Below are 24,635 nucleotides of genomic sequence, written 5' to 3'. Positions count from 1 at the left end.
TTAGGGTCTCAAAGAGATATTTTAACACTCATATTTGTAGCAGCATTAGTCATTATAGCCAAAAGATGGAAGCACCCAAATGTCCGTTGATGGATGAATATGGTATATATGTAAAATGGAATACTATTCAGCCTTAAAAAGGAAGGAAATCCTGTTATGTGCTACAACATGGATGAACCTTAAGGAGAGTAGGTTAAGGAGTGCCTGGGTGGCTCAGTTGGTTACGCGTCCGACTTTGGCTTGGGTCATGATCCACAGTTTGTGAGTTCGAGCCCCACGTCAGGCTCTGTGCTGTCAGCTTGGAGCCTGGAGCCTGCTTTGGATTCTGTGTCTTTCTCTCTGCCCTTTCCCTGCTTGTTCTCTCTCTCTCTCTCTCTCTCTTTCTTTCTCTCAAAAATAAATAAACATTTAAAAAAAAAGGAGAATATGTTAAGTGAAATATGTCAATTACAAAAAGACAAATACTTTATGGTTCTACTTATATAAAGTACCTAAAGTAGCCAAATTCAGAGAAGCATAAAATAGAATGGTGGCTACCAGGAGTGGGGAAAAGGGAAAAATGGGGAGTTGTTGATTAATGGGTACAGAGTTTCAGTTTTGCAAGAAGAAAAGTTGTGATCTGTTGCCCAGCAATGTGAATATGTTTAACACTACTGAACTGTACATCTTAAAATGATAAAGATAAAAAATTTAAAAGTAAAATGATAGAGATAGTAAATTTCATTTAATATATTTTTTGCCACAATTTAAAATATGACACCAGTAAGTGATTTTTTGGTGACCTAGACAACATAACTGTAAAATTACTATAAAAAATAATTAAGAATAGTTGGGAAAATTCTAAAATGTAAGTAATGAGGAGGAGTACTAGATCTCTCTATTACTAAAAAATGTTATATATCTTCAAAAATTAAAACAGCATCATATTCCACATTAATAAATAGATGGAATAATGAAATAGGATGGAAAGTCCAGAAATACAAATAATTATATTTTCATGCAAATATAGCATGGGTAATATTTACAATTGGTAGGAAAAGATGGATTTTCAATAATGGCTATTGGGACAACTGGAGCTATCAGAAAAAACTATAGGTAGACCCATTATTTCGTAACTTTAACCAGGGTAAATTCCAAATGGATGATTTCCTTTTCCAGTAGTACGGTAGACTCTGCATCTTCAAAGTGCCTTCCCAATACAACTATATCCTGAGGTTTTATCTAAAAGGTAAGGGAAATCTCCAAGGATTTAAAAAACAAAAACAAAACCAAGAAATTGAAATCTGGGCGGGAGCTGTGAACTATGAGCTGGCACAAATATTAGGGTTGTACTGGCTGCAAATGCCAATACAAACACACGGGGATGGAGAATAGGGACCACTTCAGATAAGGGCTCTGAATCGTCTGAGGAAACCAGAGAGGTCCTAGTTTGGTAGCACCAACTATTCCTGGTAGAATGAAACACAAATCCTTCCAGAGGAAAGCATACCCTGTTCCAGCCCTGATGTGGTTCAACTAAATATGAGCTAACATCACCACTACCACAACAATCACAATAAAAACACCAAACAAAAAACAAGCCATCATGAATGAGAGTCAGCAGAAGTAATGAACAACAGATACAGGACCCAAGGACTTCAGATATTGGAATTATCAAGTACTGAATGTAAAATAACCACAAATATTTAAAAAAATTTTTTAACCTTTATTAATTTTTGAGAGATGGAGAGAGACACAGCAAGAGTGGGGGAGGGGCAGAGAGAGAAGGAGATGCAGAATCTGAAGCGGGCTCCAGGTTCTGAGCTGTCAGCACAGAGCCTGACGTGGGGCTCGAACCCACCAACCGTGAAATCATGACCTGAGCTGAAGTCGGATGCTTAACCGACTGAGCCCTCCAGGTGCCCCAACCACAAACATTTTAAAGAAATAAAAATTTAATTTAAAAAATCAGTGGGGCACCTGGGGGGCTCTGTCGGTTGAGTGCTCAACTTCAGCTCAGGTCATGATCTCATGGTTCGTGAGTTTGAGACCCGCATTGGGCTCTGTGCTGACAGCTCGGAGCCTGAAGCCTGCTTCAGATTCTGTGTCTCCCTCTCCCTCTCTCTCTCTCTCTCTCTGCCCTTCCCCACTTGTGCTGTCTCTCTCTCTCTCAAAAATAAATAAACATTTAAAAAATTTAAAAAATAAAAAAAAAATGAGAAAGCACCAAGAGACCACCCAAGTAACCCAGACATATTTGAAAAAGAACTAAATAAAACGTTTAGAAATCACTGAAATTAGTAGCTCATTGGCTAAAGTAAATAATATTTTAGATACAACTAAAGTGAATTAGTGAATGGGGAGGTGAATAAAAAACGATTACCCAGAATGCAGTACAAAGAGAAAAATAGAGCAGAAATATAAAATTGTTTAGGATATAGGGAGGACAGAATTAAAGGTCTAAATTGGAGCGTCATTTGAAGTGACACAAGGAGAACGGAGAGAATAGAACTGAGATGTAACATTAGGCAAAGGCTGAGCAATTTCCAGAAGTGAGGAAAGATATAAGTAGATCAACACATTTTAAGCAGGTTAGAAAAAAAGTCCACAACCAGACACATTAGAGTAAACTGAAGAACTCCAAAGACAAAGAGAAGCCCTTATGTTCAGACATAGAGGAGAGAGAGTTTACTCACAAGAGAATGATATGTATGCTGTACCTTTCAACAGCAACCATGTAAGTATTTTAAAGTGCCAAGTTAAAAAAAAAAAAAACTATCAATCTAGAATTATGTTCCAGGAAAGCCATCTTTCTTTTTTTTTTCTTTTTTTTTTTTTAACGTTTATTTATTTTTGAGACAGAGAGAGACAGAGCATGAACGGGGGAGGGTCATAGAGAGGGAGACACAGAATCTGAAACAGGCTCCAGGCTCTGAGCCGTCAGTACAGAGTCCGACGCGGGGCTCGAACTCACAGACCGCGAGATCATGACCTGAGCTGAAGTCGGCCGCCCAACTGACTGAGCCACCCAGTCACCCCTGGCAAGCCATCTTTCAAGAAAGACAGTGATATGAAGACATTGATAGTAAAACAAAAGCGAGCATGCTATTTATCACCACAGACCTTCACTAAAGTAGGAACTTCTATAAGATATACTTCAGAAGGAGAGAAAAATGACCCAAGAGGAAGTTGTAAGATGCAAGGAAAAAAAAAAAAAAGATAAGAAAAAAAAACACCCTGGTAAATCTAAAGAAAAAATTTTCATACATGATAAAAACTATTAAAAATGTGTGGAATTTCAAAGAGTTAAAATTCTGGACTACACATCTTATAAATAGGGCAGGGGTACTAGAAGGGTCTGAGATCAGCGGCGAGCTGGTAAATGGTTAACAATAATTTCCAGAGTGGGGAAATCCATGATTTATAATGTTTGTTGACTTCCATGATTATATACGTTCCACCCATGGCTGATACCAAGCTATCAGTTAATGTCATTGAATATGGAGTTGGGAAGAGATACCAACAATTAGCTCTTGTGAATTCATATGAGCAAGCTCCAGCATACCACTATCCAAGATTCTATTAGTCAGGAAAGAAATTATGACTTTGTTACAAATACACAGAAAATTTCAAGGGTGATAACTAAAAGAATAGAAACTAAGTGAATAAACTTCTAACCAGGAAAGGGAAAAATGGAATAAGAAACATACACTGCATTAAACAAGATACACAATTTTTTTATATAGCAAGAAAGGAAAATAAACACAGAAGAAGTAGAACAAATACAAAGTAGGGGCACCCGAGTGGCTCAGTTAGGCATCTGACTCTTGATTTCGGCTCAGGTTATGATCCCAGGATCATGCAATCGAGCTTTGTTGGGCTCCACGCTAAGAATGGGGCCTGCTTAAAATTTTGTCTCTCTCCCCCTCTTCCCCCTCCCCATTCTCTCTCTCTCTCTCTCTCTCTCTCAAAATAAATTAAAAAAAAAAAGCACAAAGTAAGATGGTAGAAAATAGTTGAAATAAATCAATAATCTCAATAAAGTAAATGGACTTAATTTGCCAGTTAAAAAATAGACTGGATTTAAAAAATAAATCCAGCGGGGCGCCTGGGTGGCTCAATCGGTTGAGCGTTGGACTTCAGCTCAGATCACGATCTCACGGTCTGTGAGTTCGAGCTCCGTGTCAGGCTCTGTGCTGACAGCTCGGAGCCTGGAGCCTGCTTCAGATTCTGTGTCTCCCTGTCTCCCTGCCCCTCCCCCGCTTATGCTCTGTCTCTCTCTCTCTCTCAAATAAATAAGCATTAAATAAAAATAAATCCAGCAATATGCCATTAAAAGAGAAATATTCCAGGGGTGCCTGGGTCATTCAGTTGCTTAAGCATCCGACTCTCTGTCCCTTCCCTGCACACGTGTGCACTCTCCCTCAAAATAATAAAGAAATAAACTTTATTTTAAAAAAAGAGAGAGAAATTCTTGAAACACAAGGACACATAATGGTTGAAAATAAAGATGAAAAGAGGCATATGATGCAAATATAACCAAAAGTAAGTTGAAAGAGCCTGTAAATAATATGAGATAATACAGACTTTAAAGCAAAAAAATTTTTTTTAATTAAAAAAATAATAAAAATAAAATACACACACATACACATACATATTAGAAATAAAGGATCACTAAATTCCCACAAAAAGTTCAACCCAGAAGAGAGCTATAAGATTTTAAAACTTGTCCACAATCAATAAAATAGCCAATAATATATATTATTATTAATTACATACTGTATATATTAATCTTCCACATGAAAATTCAGCTTATCTTTGTGAGTTCCATCAAGTTTTGATGGCTACATTAATATATATAAATTTAGATATGTATATATATATATATTTTTAATATTTATTCATTTCTGAGACAGAGAGACACAGAGCGTGAACAGGGGAGGGGCAGAGAGAGAGGGAGACGCAGAATCTGAAGCAGGCTCCGGGCTCTGAGCCATCAGCACAGAGCCTGACGCGGGGCTTGAACTCACGAACCGCGAGATCATGACCTGAGCCGAAGTCGGACGCTTAACTGACTGAGCCACCCAGGTGCCCCTGATATGTATATACAAAAAATGATGAAACTCACAAAGATAAGCTGAAAGTTCATGCAAAGATGATAACCTTATATCTCAATTCGTAATAGGTCAAGCAGACAAAGGGAAAGACAGATCTGAACAACACAGTTAACAATCTTGATTATAAAGTGGTAGACCCAATTAGATGCACGATTAGGTTAGAAATTGGCAACAAAAATAAATAGAAAAACACCACATGCTTGGGAACTAAAAAACATACTTCTACTTCTGCTTCTAATCAAGACTGAGTAACAGAGACTACCTTTACCTGTGGCCTGAAAACAAAACAAACCAGACAAAATGCACTGAATATTTTTCAAGGCAATAGACATCGGAGAACAAGAGACAGTGATCCCTAAAAGATGGGAAATAAGTGAGGTGAACCTGACAAATGTCTCAGCATATTGCTGTGAGAGTTTCCAGATCACAGCACAGGAGGGGGGAACTGAGGCAGAGCCCAGCAGATGTCAGAATTGAGGAGATAACACTGAGAGTCTATGGAGACCAAGGTAGCTAGACTTCTTAGGACAGACCTACCTGGAGGAGAGAGGTACACAGAGGAACCAGAAAATATAATATAATATATGATATATAAATATTATTGAAACATCTCCCTCGAGTATTTAGTAGAGTATTTGAGCAGTGTGTGCATATAACAAAATTACCCAAGGCCAAGGAAATAACCACCCAAAAGGAATAAAGAGAATAGTCCTGGTGCTCGCATAGAGATGGGAATAGTGCCTGTTTCTACTAGCTAGACTTAAAAAACTCATAATTCATGATAGATTGGGTACAGCGCTCAAGAAGGTCTTACTTCAGTAGTGGGGAGTAATGAGTCCTAGATGGAATATTGCTGTGGAACCGTCTAATAAATCATGAAATCAAGACTCAAAAAGATCAAACTGTTTCCAAGTAACTTAACTGCATCCCAGAACAAAAGCTCGAGAAGATTTATAGGAATACAAAAATATCCAACACCCACAAGGAAAAATTCATGTCTGGCATCTAATTACAGAATACCAGGCATGCCAAGATGCAAAAAAATAAGACCCATAATGAGAATAATCCATCAATTGAAATAGAATAGACACAGATGTTAGAAGTAGCAGGAAAAGACATTAAAAGAGTAATTATAACAGTACTTGGTATATTCAAAAATTTAAGTCGAGACATGGAAGATATAAAAAAAGATACAAATCAAACTTGTAGAGATGAAAACTACAATGTCTGAGATAAAAAATATGTTGGAAGGGATTAACAACAGACGAAACATTGCCAAAGAAAGGATTAGTGAACTTGAGGCATGGCAGTAGAAACTATCCCAAATGAAAAACAAAATAAAACAAAATCCCCCAAAATGAAATGTCAGTGAGCTACAGGAAAACCTCAAGCAGTTTGGTATTTAAGTAACTGAAGTCCCCAAAGGAGTGGGGTGCAAAAAAATATTTGAGAAAGTAACGGTAAAAAAACTTTCCCAATGTAAAGAAAACTGTAACCTCATAGATCCAAAAAGATCAATGAACTCCAAGCATATGAAATTTGAAGAAAAACTACACCAAGGCACATGATAGTCAAGTTGTTAAAAATGCATAATAAAGAGAAAAATCTTAAAAGCAGCCAGAGATAAAAGACATATATGCACACAAGCACAAAGATAATGATGGTAACAGATTTCTCATCAGAAATGCAAGAGAAGGGCGCCTGGGTGGCTCAGTCAGTTGAGCATCCTGACTCTTGATTTCAGCTCAGGTCATGATCCCACGGTCATGGGATCAAGCCCCACATTGGGCTCTGTGCTGAGTGTGGAGCCTGCTTAAGATTCTCTCTCTCTCTCTCTCTCTCTCTCTTTCTCTCTCTCTCTCTCTGCCCTTTTCCCCAACTCGCACTCTCTCTCTCTAAAAAACAGAAAGACATGCAAGAGAAGACAATGAACATCTTAAAAACAACAGTCAACCCCAAATTCTCTACCCCGTACTATACAAACAAATATTAAAGATCCCCTTCAGGCATAAGAAAAATGGAAATCTGGGTCTACAGAAAAGAATGGTTAACTACATGGGTCAATGTAGAAGATATTTTTCATCTTTTCAAAATCTCTTTGAAAGTAATTGGCTGGGGGCAACTGGGTGGCTCAGTCGGTTAAGCATCTGGCTCTTGTTTCGGCTCAGGTCATGATTTTGCGGCTTTGTGAGTTCGAGCCCTGCACTGGGCTCTGGGCTGACAGCTCAGAGCCTAGAGCCTGCTTCAGATTCTGTGTCTTCCTCTCTCTCTCTCTGCCCCTCCTCCCCTCGTGCTCTCTCTCTCTCAAAAATAAATAAACATTAAGAAAAGTTTTTTTAAATATAAATTGTCTAAATTTTTGAATTTGTTGGCATAAAATTGTTCAAAATGTTCCTGATATATTTAATACATCTAGAATATATAGCGATGCCACATTCTCATTCCTGATATTGGCAAATTGTGTCTTCCCTTTTTTTTCTTGATCAGTCTGGCTATAGATTTATCCATTTTATTGATCTTCTAAAAGAACCAATTTTTGGTTTCATTGATTTTCTCTATTGTTTATCTGTTTCTTATTTTGCTATTGATTAGTTCCTTTCTTCTGCTTACTTTGGATTTAATTTCATCTCCTTTTTCTGGTTTCCTAGAATGAAAGCTGAAGTCACGGAGTTAAGATTTTTTTTAGCTATGACATCAAAAGCATAATACATAAAAGAAAAAAAAGTAATAAATAGGACTTCATGAAAATTTAAAAACTCATACTCTTCAAATAACACTAAGAGAATGAAAAGACAAGCCACTGGCTGGAAAATTTTTTTTTTTTTTTGTAAAATAGATATCTGACTTTTATCCACAGAATATAGACAGAAGATAGAGAATTCCTACAAGTTAGTAATAAGCAAACAACCCAATAAAAAGGAGGAGTGATGGCGGAAGATTTGAACAGTCACTTCTTGAAAGAAAATGTGTGGATGGCAAATGAGCACATGAAAAGATGTTCAACATCATTAGTCAGTAGAGGTGTGCAAATTAAAGCCACAATAAGACCCCACCACACACCTATTAGAATGGCTAAAATTAAAAAGATAGACTATTATGCTGATGAGAATGTAGAGGCCCTACAACTCTCATACACTGCTGGCGGGAATGTAAAATGGTACAACCTCTTTGGAAATCAGTTAGGCAATTACTTATAAAGTTAAACATACTCTTTTTAAAAAATGTTTACTCATTTTTGGGAGAGAGAGAGAGAGGCAGAGAAAGAGAGGGACAGAAGATCCGAAGCGGGCTCTGTGCTATAAGCAGTGAACCTGATGCAGGGCTTGAACTCACGAACTGTGAGATCATGACCTGAGCTGATGTTGGACACTAAACCAATTGAGCCACCCAGGTGCCCCAAAGTTAAACATACGCTTACTATATGATCTCACCATCACTCTTAGGATTTTTCCCAAGAGAAATGAAAGCACTTGTCCATAAAAGGACTTGCACATAAATGTTTATAAAGCTTTATTTGTAATAGCTAAAAACTGGAAACAACCCAGATGGCTATCAAGAGATGCTGGCACAAACACATTTTGCTATATTCGTACAATGGAATACTACTCAGCAATAAAAAGGAATGAGCTGTTGATACATGCAACAACATGGATGAAACACACAAAGAAGATTATGCTGAGTGAGAAAAACCTAGACAAAAAAAAGCACACACTGTATGATTTCATTTATATAAAATTCTACAAAATGCGAATAAATCTATAATGACAGAAAGCAGATCAGCGGTTGCCTGAGGATTCAGGTAAGGGGAGAGAGGGAAAGATTCCAAGGGGGCATGAAGGAACTCTTGGGGTTGAAAGATATGTTCACTATTTCAATTGTGGTGATGGTTTCATCAGTATATACATATGTCATAACTTTTCAAACTGTATACTTCATGTACATTTTATTGCATATCGATTATACCTCATAAAGTTAATTTAAAAATTTTTTTAATGTTTTATTTTATTTTTGAGAGAGAGAGAGAGAGACAGAGTACAAGCAGGGGTGGGGCAGAGAGAGAGGGAGACAGAATCCACGAAGCAGGCTCCAGGCTCTGAGCTGTCAGCACAGAGCCCGACGTGGGGCTCAAACCTGTGAACCATGAGATCATGACCTGAGCTAAAGTCAGACGCTTAACTGACTAAGCCACCCAGGCGCCCCATAAAGTTAATTAAAAATAAAGAACAAGAAAACACACCTCTAAGTATCCCATGCATTGAAAAAGAAGTCATAACAGAAATTTAACAATCCTTGAAACTGAGTGATAATAAAAATATGAGATATGAAAATGTGAGCTATAGGAAAGTAGTATTTTAAAGAAATGTGATAGCCTTAAATGATTGTATTAGTAAGGAAGAAGGTCAGTGATTAATGAAATAAGTGTCCAACTCAAGAAGTTAGGAAAGAACAAAACAAAGTCAAGGGAGAAGGGACAAAATCAAGACAGATGCAGAATTAATGTAATGCAAAGCAAACACACAAAAATTGGAAAAAGATTGAGTAAGCTAAAAGTCTTAGAAAAGTGACAAATTGCTAACAAACCTTATTGAAGAGAAAGATATGATACAAACAACTAATACCAGGAATGGAAAATGTTCATAGTTAAAAATACAGCAAAGAGAAAAAAGATAAGAGAACATTATGAACAACTTTATGGAAACAAATTTGAAAACTTAGGTACAATGTATAAATTCCTTAAAAAAAAATAACTCACCAAAGCAAAGTAAAAAAAGAAATAGAAGGCCTAAAATGTCTATGACCATTTTAAAAAAAAGAGTCAATGGTTTAAAAATTCTCTCTTCCTCATCCGCAAAAACTCGAGGCAAATTATAACAAATTTTCAAGGAACAAATCATTCCAAACTCATACAAACTCATCCAGCAAATAGTAAAAGAAAGAACATGCCCCTTTTAATTATTTGAGGCTGGTACATCATTAACTGTCAAAATCATACCTGGACATTATAAGATAATTACAAGCCAATCACTGTTGAACATAAATGCAAAAACTCTAAAAATATTATTAACAATTCCAATTCCTGCAGCATATAGAGAAGACAGTAAACTATTATCAAGTTAGATTTCTACCAGTAGCAATTCAGGATTAGGAAAACAAGTAGTGAAATTCAGCGCATGAATAGTTTGAAGGAGAAGAGCTATCTGATCAACTCAGTACATGCAGAGAAAAGCAACATGTGAAGTTCAACATCCATTCATGATTTTAAAAGCCTCCCAAAACAAAAATTTCTTACCAAACTTTTTAACCTGATGGGATATACTACCAAATAGTTACAGGTAACCATGTTTTTAATAGTAAAACATTGGAAACATTTTCTTCAAAATAAAACACAAGACAAGAATTCCATTGCCACTGCTTGTACTCAGTGCTGTACTTGAGGTTTAGCCAATGCAATAAAGTAAGAAAAAAAAGTACGTAAGAATTGAATAGAAAAAGAAACAGTCAAGGTTGCATAAGACGACTGTCTATATAGAAAAAGCAAAACAAATCTAAAGACAAAGATCCACATGCAAATACCAATTGTATTTCTCTATACTATCAACAAAGAGTTAGAAAATATAAAAAAAGATATAATTTGTAATAGCAACAAAATATAAACTGTACTAGAAATAAGCTGCTCATACATCTGAATGGCTCATTCTCTCATCTCTTTAAATCTTTCCTCAAATTCCACCTTCTCAATTTGGCCTACTGTGACCACTCCATTTAAAAATCACATTTCCCCAACCCCCAAATTCCTGATCAGTTTTTTTTCTCTATTTTTTTCCACATGTCACGTTCTACCACACTCAGAATTACTGCTTTTGCCTATCTTCCTTGTGTCTTCTCCCTCCATGAGTATAGATACTTTTGTCTGCTTTGTTTACTCTGGTATTCTCAGAGTCTGGAACAGTGCCTGGTACATAGTAGATGCTCAATAAATATTTATTGAATGAGTAAATAAATAAAAAAAAAGTATATGTGGTCTTTATTGAGAAAATTGTACAACTTTACTGAAAGGCATTAGAGAAAATATACATAAATGGAGAGAGAAACCATATTCATGGATATGGATTCAGTAGCAAAAAGATGTGAATTCTCTTCCAAATTATTGTGCAAGTTAATTGTAATATTAATCAAGGCACCCAAAGATCTGTGTGTGTGTGTGTGTGTGTGTGTGTGTGTGTGAGTGATGTTATAAATGGATTATAAAATTTATATGGAACACAAAAGGCCAAAATATGCAATATTCTCCTCAAGAACAAGAGAGGGTAGGAGGCTTGCCCTACACACTTGTTTATATCATTATTGTAGAGCTATAGTGATTAAAAAACATGATGTCAGCACAGGGATTATCAAACAGATCAAAGGAATAAAACAAAGAATCTACAGACAGACCCACAAATAGAAGGAAACCTGATTTCGAATATAGATGATACTGCAGCTAAGTAGGAAAGGATGAAATATTTAGTAAGTGATACTAGAGTAATTAGTGATTCATAAATAAAAGTAATTAGAATGACTCCTTAATTCACACAATGCCCCCAGATTAGTTCCACATGGATTATAAACCTAATTGTAAAATGAAAAACTGTAAAACCTTTACAAGAAAATATAGAAGAATATCTTTATGACTCAGCATAGGGAAAGAGTTCTGAAATAAAACACAGAGCAAACACCATGAGAAAAATATTGATAAATTCAATTACATTGTGATACCTGAAATACACCTTCCTGATAAAGGATCAGTATCTAGGATTCATAAAGAACCATTAAAATCAATATCAAAAACCCGAACAATTCAAAAAGAAAAACGGGCAAGACTTTAGCATATACTTAGTAGAAGTAATGCAAATACCAATAAACAAATAAAAATATGCTCAACTTCATTAGTAATCAGGAAAATGCAAATTAAATTCCCTGTGTGCCCACTAGGCTGGCAAACACGAAGAGGTTTGACATCAGTGAGTGTTGGTGAGGATGGAGAGCAATAGGAACTCAATCACTGTGGCTGGGAGCACGACGCAAGACAACCATCTTGAAAAACGCTTTGACCTTGACTCCTAAAGTTAATCACGTCCACACCCTATGACCTGGCAGATCCAGTCTGAGGTTGACATCCTAAACACACTCTTGCACCTGTTCGAATTAGGAGAGACAGACAAGAATGTTCAAGGCAGCTTTGCTTCTAACAGCAAAAACAAAGCACAGCCAACCATAGCTAAATACAGCACAATTAAAAAGAACATTTTAGAAGACTACTACCACGCGATATCACTTTTATAAAGTTAAAAATAAGCACAACTAAACATATTGTTTACAATCTAATTTTTAGCTATTAGATATTTTTTAGATATTTTCAGGATAGACCCACAGTTCATTTACTCATCACCTTTAGGAGAGGGGTAGGCATCGGTGTGAGATAGTGAAGGCTTCAGTAACACTTCTAATGTCGGGCACCGGGTGGTTCAGTCAGTTAAGTATCCGACTCTTGGTTTCAGCTCAGGTCATGAGCTCAGTTTGTGGGTTCAAGCCCCGCATCGGGCTCTGCACTGATAGTGTGAAGCCTGCTTGGGATTCTCTCTCTCTCTCTCTCTCTCTCTCTCTCTCTCTCTCTCTCTTTCTGCCCCTTCCCAGGCTCACACTCTCTCTCTCAAAATAAATAAATAAACTTAAAAAAATAGTATTTTTAATGTTCTAATTTTAAGTTAGTTGGTAGGTTCACAGGTGTACGTTGATTATTATGCCTCATAATTTCTATCTTGTTATATTTTTCTTCTGTATGTATTATATGGGACACAAGAACTTGGTTATTTTTTCAAAGGGATCAAATATTTACATGTGAACAATGAAACCATAAAGGTACCAGGAGAAACCATAGGATACATTTTTAAAAATAATGTTGGTGTGACAGAGGCCTTTCTAACGATGACAAAAATCCAGAGCACTTAAAAGATTGAGCGGTTGGGCAAGTTTCGTCATAAGAAGTTACAAGATAACAATCAACTAGAAAGAAAAAAGAGCGACACATGCAAAGGGCTAATTTCCTTAACATATACTCCTACAAATCAATAACAAAAGCCAATCCTTCATAGGAAAATACACAAAGGGGGCACCTGGGTGGCTCCGTCAGTTAAGCGTCCCACTTCGGCTCAGGTCACGATCTTGTGGCTCATGGGTCTGAGCCCCACATCGGGCTCTGTGTTGACAGCTCAGAGCCTGGAGCCTGTTTCGGATTCTGTGTCTCCCTCTCTCTGCCCCTCCCCCGCTTGTGCCCTGTCTGTCTCTCTCAAAAATACATAATAGACATTAAAATTTTTTTTTAAAAAGAAAAAGAAACAAAGGATATGGACAGATAGTCCACAGAAAAGGAAATACAAATAGACTTTAGATACGTGAAACCACGTTCAACCCCAGAATGACAGAAATGAAATTCACCAGGATATCCCAATACACTTTGCTGACAGAGAAAGATTAAAAAATATATATATACATATAGTGACCACTGCTTGTTGCATTTTTCAACCCCAAGATCACTTGCCTTTACTCCCTGAAGATTTTACTGCTGCATCACTACACATACTCTTGGACAATGATCCTGTCATAACTCTTGGTGGTTTCATTATCAATATAGATAGAGAGTTCTTCCAAGACATTCTCCTCTGCATTCCGTGAGCATCACTCCTCCAGTGACCTTGTCTCTACCTTCCCTTGGCCACATCTTACTGATAAATGTAATCCCTGAATAATCCTACCTACGGACAACCCACGGTCTCACCACCTTCTAACCTCCAGCTCAACCCCTTTCTGGTACCTCAACTCCAAAAAATTGTTTTGCCCCATCACAGAACCTGCATGCCCTGTATCTTGCTTTCTCTTCACCCGCCCATATTCCTCTCCCTATCTAGCTTAAATTCCTGGTTCCATTTTCGTAAACACCCTTTGCATACTCTTTTCGCTCTCTTGCCCTCTTGGGTTTCAATACACTCACCTGGCAACCCCCTAATTCTGCTTCTACGCAACCGCTCACCTGTTCTGCACCTGCCCTCTCATGTAGTTTAGCGTGGCTGGAGAAATTTCTCACTTATGACCGTAAACCTGAGGCAGGCCCTTCGTAGCTGCTTGGTAATCAGATGACGTTTCCATGGTTCACTCATCCTCCTGGACAACTATTTCATGCCCTAGTGTCTCCTTCTCCATCCTTATCCTTCACTGTTGGCCTTGCTTCCCCTTACACTGAGAAAACAAAGCAATCAGGAAAGAAGACGTCCTGATTTGCCCACTTCCGGGTCCAGGCTCTCTGACTTCCTTGCTCTGTCCATTGAGAACTGTCTGTGCTCCCAGCTAAACCAGTCCTCCACCCATGCATGGGATCTCATGCCCTCTGCTGACTAAAGGACATGGCTTCAGCAATTTCCACCTCTATCTCTCCTGTAGCATCGTTTCCCCCTTTCCTACTGGGTTCTCTCTTCAGCATATGAAGACGCTGTATTTTTTTTCTTGACCTTTTCATTTCTCTGATTTCTTTATTTTAATTTTTAAGAAATGTTTATTTTGGGGCACATGGCTGGCCCCGTTGATTGCGCATCCGGCTTCGGCTCAGGTCTTGACCTCACAGGTGAGTTTGAGCCCCGCATCAGGCTCTGTGCTGACAGCTCAGAGACCGGAGCCTGCTTTGGATTCTGTGTCTCCCTCTCTCTCTGCCCGTCTCCCGCTCTCTCTCTCTCTCAAAAATAAACGTTAAAAAAAGTATTATATTTACTTACTTTGAGAGAGAGAGAGAGAGAAAGAGTGCAGGTATGCATATGTGAGAGCAGGGGAGGGGCAGAGACAGAGGAAGAGAGAGAATCCCAAGCAGTGAGATTCTGAGCAGGGAAGCCTGCCCCAGGCTTGATCCCACCAACCGCCAGATCATGACCTGAAATCAGCCAACAGTTGGTCACTTAGCCGACTGGGCCACCTAGGCGCCCTTCTGATCCCTTTAGAGCAAAACCAGAGTTCCTCTGTTCACTGCCTCTAGTCTCTCTTCTCCCGTTCTCAGACACCCTCCTAACAGACTTCTGCCCCTCCACTCTATTGGAATAGCTCTTGTTCAGGTCACCGATGTCCCCCTCATTGCTAAATGTAATGGTCAATTCTTAGTCTCCATGAGATCATGACGTAAGTGGAAATCAAGAGCTAGCTGCTGACTGAGCCACACAGGTGTCCCTGGAATGTTTTCTTATCCAGACTTCTAGGACATTCCACTCCTCCGACTTTCCTTGTACTGCCTTGGCTGCTGTTTTTCATTCTCCTTCGCTGGCTCTGCATCTCCATGACCTCTAAACACTGGATAGCCCAGATTCAGTTCTTAGACCTCTTCTATTTTCATTCAGCATTGATTCTCTTAACGACTTCATTCATTCATTCATTCATTCATTCAGATTTCTATCTGCAGCCTGGACCTTTCCCTTGAGATCCATCATCATGTTTTCAGCTGCTTATCAACCCCCCTGGACATTTAACAAACATCTTAACACGAAACTCCTGACCTCTCTCCTCCCAAACCCACTCGTCCTGAAATCTCCCCTCAGGAAATAGGAACTCTGTCCTTCCGGGCTGATCAGCTCAGAAATCTTGGATATGTCTTTAACTCCCCTCTCTCTGTGTCACTTTGTCTCTCTTCCCGTAACAGATCCTGTCAGCTCTGCCTATGAAATTTATCCAACCACTTCCTGCCTAACACCTCGTCTATAACAGCCTCCGCTTACTCTCACCTGGATAACTGTACTGGCTTCATAACTCAACTCCCTGCCTCCCCCGTTGCCTCCTACAGGTCATCTGCAACACACGAGTCAGAGTGATCTTGCTAAAATATAAATCAGGTCATCTCATTCCCCTCCCAAACCTCTCCTGCCTGCCCCCTATCCCCCGCCCATGGCTTCCATGCCATTCAGAATAAAAGCCAAAGTCCTTATAATGATCTATATGCAACCTACAAAACCCTGTCTGCATGGTCTTGCCCGCCTCCTCCCCCACCCGCTGGTTCTCTGACACCACCTCCTCCCACGGTCCCTCTTCCTCCGGTCACCTGCGCTTTCTCGCTCCTCCTTAAATGCATCAGGTACGCTCCTGCCAAGAATATTCTTCCCCTGGATTCAAACACGGCTCACTCCCTTACTTCCTTCAGGCCTTGGCTCAAATGTCATCTTTTCAGCGAGGCTTTCCTTAAATCCTCTAAAACTGCAATACCCCCTTCCTGGGCACTCTCTGATCTTTCGTGACGTTTGCTTTTTCTCCTTAGCCGTTACCACCATCTAAGATAATATCCATTTCACTCATTCAGTTCGTGTTCACCTCCCCTGCTAGATCATAAGCCCATAAACACAAGCATTTTTGTCTGTTTCAGTCGCTGCTTAATCCACAGAATACGGAAGAGACCCTGGCACAGAGTGAATATTAAAAAATGTATATTTGTTGAATGAATAAACAACATATTTAATTGGCCAGAGGGTGGGCAACAGGTGTTCTCAAAACTGCTGGTACGAATACCAACTGTGTAATCTCCACAGAAGGCAAATTGACAATAACTATTAAAATTACAAACGCAGGGGCACCTGGGTGGCTCAGTCAGTTAAGTGTCTGACTTCAGCTCAGGTCATGATCTCATGGTTCATGAGTTCGAGCTCCGCATCGGGCTCTGTGCTGACAGCTCAGAGCCTGGGGCCTGCTTCAGATTCAGTGTCTCCTTCTCTCTCTGCCCCTCTTCTGCTCATGCTCTCTCTCTCAAAAATAAATAAACATTAGGGGCGCCCGGGTGGCGCAGTCGGTTAAGCGTCCGACTTCAGCCAGGTCACGATCTCGCGGTCCGTGAGTTCGAGCCCCGCGTCAGGCTCTGGGCTGATGGCTCGGAGCCTGGAGCCTGTTTCCGATTCTGTGTCTCCCTCTCTCTCTGCCCCTCCCCCGTTCATGCTCTGTCTCTCTCTGTCCCAAAAATAAGTAAACGTTGGGAAAAAAAATTCAAAAAAAAATAAACATTAAAAAAATTACAAATGCATATCTTCTCTGACCCAGAAGTGCTGCTTTTAAAGTATCCTTCATATAAATGCATGTATGTGCAAAGTGACACATGGAGAAAGTAAGCCACTGCAGAATATTTTATCCCCGAAAAGGAACGAAAACAGCCAAATTGTCCAGCAATGGCAGACTATAAGAAATTATAGCTTTTCCATCCCATGGAATAGTTTGCAGTAGCAAAAAAGAAGAAAGAGACTTCTTGTGTCCTGATGGAACCTCCCGGATACACACGTTTTTTAGAGAAGAGAAAAGGAGCTGAAAAGTACAGTCAGTGTGCCATTATTTTTATAAACATGAAAGGAAAGGTACAAAAAGAATACGTATCTGCATTTTCTCATCTGTGTGCAGACTGTCTCAAGAAAGATGCCCAAGAAACTGCTAACAACAGTTGCTTGTTTGGAGGGCAATGGATGGGTGAGACGCAGAGGTGGGAGCCTTTCCCCCCCCCCCCCCCCGCCCATAAACTCCTTTAAACCCGAATTTTTGCTCCTGTGAATGGTTATCTATTGAGAGGAGAATAAGGAGAATAATTCAAAAGGAAACGAAATAATTTTTCAAACATCGTGGTGGCAGCATGCATCTTTACACGCATCGCCTTGACGAGCCTGTGACCGAAACCCACCAAGTATGTCCCCACTTTTCAAACGAAGGAAACAGGAGTTTAGAGACGTCGAGTCAAGCAGTGCAGGGGTAGAATGGGATGGGGGACTGGAACCCTGCTTACCCTGCCTTTCTCTTGCCAGCCCCTCAGTCCTCCCAGCCCATGTTCTGGGCTCTGGGTCACTTCCTCCGGCCCCCACCCCCCCCCCACCCCGGCTCCCCAGAGTGGTGCCCTTCCACAGGGACCACACTCCTAGGCCCAACCCCAGAAATCTACCACCGGGAGCTTCGCTCAGAGGCCAGGGGTGGCAGCTCCCTGGAGTCTGACAGTTCGTCTCTGCTTAGAGCCACCAACAGGAGGGTGGGTGTGCCACCATGCCCCGCGGCTGAACCCAGCCCGCCCTGGCCCCCCAGAGCCTCCAGCCTGTACCTGTCAATAATGACCGGGTCAGAGGGTGTCTCGTTCCGGTTGCCACAGCTCTTCCGGTCACAGCACCGGCTGGGGGAAGATGAGGAGAGAGGGAAGGAGGAGAGGGAGGGAAGGAGAAGGTGTGTGTGTGTGTGTGTGTGTGTGTGTGCGCACGCGCGCACGAGTTCGCACACATGCTTCAGGATGAGGATACTGATGTCCTGTCTCTGACTATGGAATCCCTGGTCCAGGGGACTCATTCCCAGGAGCCTGGGGGAGAAGGAAGGGTCTTCGTGGGGACCTGGAGAGCCCAGTCCTGAGTGCAAGGTTGGCTGGGGAACCCTTGTCCCAATGGCATGCTGCTCCTGGCGGATGCAGGCAAAGCAGGCTGCCGGCCACCTACAGGGTCTCTCCCTCCCTCTCTCTCTCTCTCTCTCTCTGGACACTTTTTATACACATAGAAAAGAGCTCAAATTGGAAGCATGCAGCTCATAAATTTTCAAAAAGTGAACCCACCCATGCAACCAGCCCCCAGACCAAATGTGACGATGTGATCAGAGCCCCAGAACCCCCCTCATGCCTCTTCCTTGTCACTACTCTTCCCAAAGGTAGCCGGTGTCCCAACCAGATTTTTGAATACTATTCTCTTCTCCATGCATGAAGCACTGCCTCTCAGGACCCTGTATGACTGGCATCTCTGGAGGAGACCTTGCCTAGAAATGCCAAGCTCTGGGGTAACGAGGGAAGGGGAGCCAAGAGCTGTGCCACCCCCCCCCCCGCCACCGCCCCGCCCCCCCTCCCCACCCCGCTGAGGGAGCACCCTGAGGTTCACCTAGGAAGCAGCAAAGTTTCCTCTCTCTAGCTCCTGAGCTAATCCGGGAGGCCCAACCCTGCTCCCCCCTCCCCCCAGCAAGCCTCCCCTGAGCTTTATTAGTTAAGCTTTCCAGTGGTGGCAGGAGGCCTCTCTTACAAAAACACTTGGCGAAGCCACATAAACAGGCCAGGCTAATGGGGCCTCAAGGACCCTCTCTTCAGCCAGCACTGTGCTCAAGGGCCTCCCTCCTCCCTCACCGCCTTCCCCCACCCGGCTTCCCTAGGGAGCTGCGAGGAGGAGGAGGGGGGTGACAGTGGTCAGGGGCAGGGCCTGGTGGGGACCGAGGGGCAAGGTGCAAGGGACCCAAACCTTCTCACCTGCACATGATCTCATGAGTGAGCAGCACTCGGCACATTTCGGGGTTCTTGTCCTGCCCCTCATAGATGATGGCCTGGGGGGAGAGGGGGAGCGCACAGGCTCGAGGGGAAGGAGGCTCCTCTCAAGTCCAAGTGGAGGGAAGAGATGAGCCCTGCCCCCAGGGAAGATCATGCCCTCCAACTTGCTCTGGGCCTCTGGGGTGCCCAAGAAGGCAAAGCAGGAGCTGGGATCTGGGCCAAATCAGGACCACCACAGTGGGGGGCGGGATGGGCTAGAGTGTCACGAGGTCGGTCTACAGATTCTGGGTGTCCGCAGGCCGCGCTTTCCAGAGCCAGCTCTGTTTGAGGCCGGGGATGTCCCCTGACCACAAGGACCAAGGTCAAGTTGTTGGTGGGGTAGACACACTCTTTTCTCCACTGTTTCCATGCCCCTAGTGGACCTCTGCCTCCTGCTCAGAGGCACTGTCCCTCTGGGCTCTCCGTATCGTGTCCTCAGCCCAGGGCCGCGTGTCCCCCTTGCACTGTTCTATCAGCCTCCCCATGGGTCCCTTAGCATCTGCTCTGCCCCGAAGCAGGGAGTGCGAGCTTCATGAACCGCAGCTCTGGTTTCCCACTTTCTAACCCTCTGCGCCTCCCGGCCAGCCCTCACTTGTGGGGTCCCTGTCTCTCTGGACCTCCTCCAACCCCTTCCACATTTGTCCCCTGCACGGTCCCATTTGCCACACTGCCTGGTCTGCCTCCCACACCGCGGTGACCGCAGGCTTTCTAGAAATAAACCACTTCTTCCTCTGCCCGGGGATTGGGTGGAGGCTACTTGAAGACTGTGGGAAAGCCCGTCTCCACCTTGCATTCCAGGCCACTGACTGGCCCATTTGTGACACAACCCTGCTCCTTACCAGCACTCACAACTTCTCTGCAGAAGCCCTGAGTCTTGGGGCTCTGCCTTTGGCAGGATCCACAGGGATTTACTCAGATTTCAATTTCCCCAAGCTCCTTATGCTGGCCTCTGAGCCTCCTGTGACCTTCCACGGCAGCAAGGCACTAAGGATCTGCAGTAGAAGCTCTGGGGTCCCACCTGGTCCCCTTTCCTGGACCAGTGCTCCCATCCCCCAGCTGTGGTTAGTGTAGTCTCAACTTTCTCTTGAGAGTTGCCCTCAGCACATAGGAGCTGCCTAGCCTGGAAATATCTCAAAAGTTACACTCTCCCCTTGGGAGTGGTCCGCAGCCAACCACTGACTGATACAGGATACAGAATCCTGGCCTCCTTGCCTCAAGGGGGTGCAACTCGGGTGCCATCCCGTCTCTAGAGCTCCCTGTGGATCAGGCTGAGGCTAGACTCCAGCTGGGACCACGTCCTTGCTGAGCCCCGCTCAGCCATCTCTGTCCTGCTTCCTTCTCTCCCCTTCTCCTGAGTGCTTCTCCACTGCTCCCCAATAAAGCCCATGCACCTGAATGCCCCTCTAGGCTGGGCTTCTAGGGGAGGCAACCTAAGAGCCTTTGTACAAATATTACCTTCTTCCAGATTGCAGGGCAAGGCCATGCACACCGTCCTGCCGTGTGGGGGCTGGACCAGTGGGGAGGAGCAGCATGGGGGAGGCGGGGGCAGGGATGAGGATTGACACTCAAATGGGCTCCGAGAGGAGGGCGGGATGGGCCTGAGCATCCCCTGGGCTGGCTCACCTGCTTGGACATGGAGTCAATGAGGCGCACATAGAGGTCCTGCTCCGTCCGAAGTCCTAAGGGTGGGGAGGTGGAGAGGGCTTGCTGGGGCCTCCGATGACGCCACACCCTCCCCACCTGGAGCCAGGCCCTCCTCCGCCAGAGGAATGGGGCCTTCTATGTCACACAAGGTTCGGGGATCCTAGACCTCCTCTGGGCGTCACTCACCATTGTTATACACCAATCGGAGGCGGTAATGGATCCCGTTGTTTGTCTTTTCAGCCCCAGGTTCCTGCAGGGACAAGATGGGGAGGATGCTTAGTGTTCACGTGGATCCTCCAGCCTCCCCTCAGCCCCCCCCCCCACCTCATCCCACGCCCTCTCCCTCCCTTCCATCCATTCCACCCCCCTCTCTGCCCGCCCCTTCACGGGCTATCCATTCAACTGCCCAGGGGGAGGGGGTTCCGGGAAGCCCTCCCTCCCCACCCCATGCTCTGGCCCACGAGCCTCTCACACGGTCCTTTTCCACGAAATCGATGAAGGCTGTGCGCTCCACCTCCACGGGCTGCCCCTGCCGGTCATACATGGCCAGCACGAAGTGGAAGAAGTTGGATTTCCTGAGGTTGGAGGGGGGCTGCTTCTCAAAATGTGCGCGTGCCAGGCCCACGCCACTGCGAGGAGGAAAGGAGCTGGAAAACCACCGGAAGTGCCCTCCGGAGAGAAAGACCCCATCGCCTCCGACCAGGAAGGTGAGCTGGTCAGGACATGGGTCTGACATGGCAAGAGTCTGGGCAAGAAATTAGATTGGATGGGCCCATTCCATCCTTGCCTTTGCCAGAGATCTCAGTTCTAGACAGGGCTCCCTAGACAGGGTCACCCTAGCCTGCTCTGCTGACGACAAGTGTCACAGCAGGCAGCAGTGGAGGCAGGTTTTCCCCTGGGCCCCACATTTTGAAAGGCTGATCTCTAAAATCACATATATGAGCGGCCAATCTAACTGACCAGAGGCTCCTGTGACTGCCCTTTAGAGCATCAGGGGGCAGCTAGGAGGTTCTGGAACAAACAACCCACTGTACCCCAGCCCGTGACATGAAACTGGTGCAGGACCGCTAATCTGCCCAGCCCACAACCCGGGCTATGTCTGAAGGCAGGGGGTGTCCTCCGTAGGTATATAGGGACCTGCCTTCACACTTGGGGAAAGATACACGCTGGTTCCCTTGGGCAGAAGGACCTTCTGGTCTAGCCTTGCCCAGACTTTCTCCTGGCTCATCAGAAACGATTCCTAGAAGCAAGGCCTGGGTGAGAGCAGAGGGAAAACAAAGGCTCTATTCATCAAGTATTTCCTCAGCCTCAACGACGTACCAAGCACTGGACGCATGGCACTGAGTGGGGCCAGAATTAAATGCCTGGAAGGGAGGGAAGACAGATACAGAGAGCTATAGCACAAGGCACAGTGGTGGGTACTCCCCCAAAGATGTTACTATGCAAACAATCTATAGAGGCAAATCACTTCTGTCTGTGAGAGGTGAGGGAAAGCCTTCACGGAGACGGTGGCTGTTCCCCTGGTTCTTGAGGAGTGACTAGGACCTCGACAGTTGCAGCAGGCCAAGGGGCAGAACAAACAGCATGAGAAATGGTTGTAGGTGTGAGGGTTGGTGTCACTGGACCAGATTTTAGATTTTAGATTTCTAGATTTTTTTTTTAACGTTTATTTATTTTTGAGACAGAGCATGAACGGGGGAGGGTCAGAGAGAGAGAGGGAGACACAGAATCTGAAACAGGCTCCAGGCTCTGAGCTGTCAGCACAGGGCCCGACGCGGGGCTCGAACTCACGGACCGTGAGATCGTGACCTGAGCCGAAGTTGGATGCTTAACCGACTGAGCCACCCAGGCGCCCCTAGATTTCTAGATTTTAGAAAGTGAAGTGAAGAGAAGAAAAGTTGCATTGGTAGTGCCAGACTGCGGAGACACAAAAACCAGGCCATGGAGTTTAGACTTTCTCCTCCGGGCCACTCTTAAAAAGAGTGTTCCTTGGGTCTCTTGTAGCTTCAGATCCTCCTTCTACAAAAGGTGGCTGTGGCCACAGTCACCGGGAAATGAGGCTTCGTGGCGTGCACAAGTGTATGTGGGGGGCCCTGGGACACCCTCCAGGAATGGACCTTACTTGACTTGGCTCAGGGTGGCGTTCCCGCGTGTGGTAGCCAAGATGGTGCCCCATGATCCCCTCCTCCTGGCGTTCGCACCCTTGTGTAGTCCCCTCCCAGACTGTATCGGGGTTGGTCTCTGTGGCCAATAGAATGCAGCACAAATGAGAGCATATGATTTCCAAGGTTAGGTCATAAAAGACACGGTGGCTTCTGCCTTGTTCTGTTGGATCAGCCACCCAGGGCAAAGCTGGCTGCCATCTTGTGAGGACACTCAAGCAGCCATGTGGAAGGTCTACATGGAGAAGACCCAAGGTCTTCTCCCAGCCCTCAGCTTGCCAGCAGCGTGAATGAGCCACACTGGAAGAAGATCTACGAGCCCCAGCAAAGCCTTCAGATGACTGCAGCCTCATAAGAAGCCCTGAGCTGCCCCCTGATTTCTGACTCTGAGAAACTGTGTGAGATAGTGGATGTTGAAGGATGTGGTTTGATAAATACAAGGAAAGGCCACCAGAAGGTTCTGAAGCCAGGCAGGGCTTAGAAGATGATGCCTGTGGGGAGGGTGCAGTGGGGTGGGAAAGAGAAGCTGCCCCAGGGATGCGGATAGGATGAGGGTGATGGTGCTGGGATATTCATGCAAAACCATAATATCTGGGGTCTTGAGAGCCTCGTTATGTTTTTACTCATATATATTCAGGATTTTTTTTTAATGTTTATTTATTTTGAGAGAGAGCGAGGGCACTGTGCACACAAGCACACGCAAGGTGGGGAGGGGTGGGGCAGAGACGGAGGGAGAGAAAGAATCCCAAGCAGGCTCTGTGCTGTCAGTGCAAAGCCCTATGTGGGGCTCGAGCCCAGATCCCACGAACCATGAGATCATGACCTGAACCGAAATCAAGAGTCGGACGCTTAGCCCACTGAGGCACCGAGGCGCCCCTCCTTCTACATATTATAGTAAATACAATGAAAGGACCAGTGTTCTACCTCCTCAAGCCTACTTGAGAGCTTCACCGTTCCATGTGAAATGCTGATTTCAGAGGCAGAAATGATGGTCTTCTTTCTCTCTGATCAAGGAGTTGGAGGAGGGCCACCCACATCTTCTCTTCCTCACCAACCACTTGTCCCTTTCTGCGGGATGTTCCCCCTCCAGCTTCCCATTTCCTCAGCCTTCTCCTCCCCTCCCTTTCAGGCTGCCGGTCCTTTCAAGTCCTGGCCTTGACCCTCCTGCTTCCCATTTGCCAGAAGCAGGGACGCCCGAAGAGCTTTGATCACAGCAGGTCCTTGATTACTGTTGATGCATATGCTAATGAGGCAGCAACCCTGACCCCAGGACCAGTTTAGGGGTGGTGGGAGGAGGTGCTCCCAGGGTCAGGTTCCAGGACCACCTGAGGGGAGAAAAGGCGGAAGGGTGGGCTTGTGGAGCCCTCCCCATCACTGTGCCCT

The 24,635-nt window shown here is 44.0% G+C and overlaps 1 protein-coding gene across 3 annotated transcripts in view; it reads right to left on the bottom strand.

Annotated features, from left to right (window-relative positions):
• Window positions 1-24,635, bottom strand: part of EBF4 (EBF family member 4) — a 59,499-nt gene that overhangs the window by 25,401 nt on the left and 9,463 nt on the right. For all 3 annotated transcript variants that reach the window (XM_023251387.2, XM_023251386.2, XR_006595313.1), the window contains exons 3-7: window positions 21,563-21,719; window positions 21,277-21,340; window positions 21,070-21,125; window positions 19,390-19,463; window positions 18,220-18,288 (exon numbers count right to left, since the gene is read on the bottom strand). In XM_023251387.2, coding sequence (XP_023107155.2) covers window positions 18,220-18,288; window positions 19,390-19,463; window positions 21,070-21,125; window positions 21,277-21,340; window positions 21,563-21,719 — 420 coding nt within the window. The remainder of the gene's footprint in view (window positions 1-18,219; window positions 18,289-19,389; window positions 19,464-21,069; window positions 21,126-21,276; window positions 21,341-21,562; window positions 21,720-24,635) is intronic.

The sequence above is a fragment of the Felis catus genome, chromosome A3 (assembly GCF_018350175.1).
Source record: "Felis catus isolate Fca126 chromosome A3, F.catus_Fca126_mat1.0, whole genome shotgun sequence".
Taxonomy (NCBI): Eukaryota; Metazoa; Chordata; class Mammalia; order Carnivora; family Felidae; genus Felis; species Felis catus.
The sequence above is the reverse complement of the archived record's forward strand: the minus strand, read 5'-3'. Positions and strand labels throughout refer to the sequence as shown.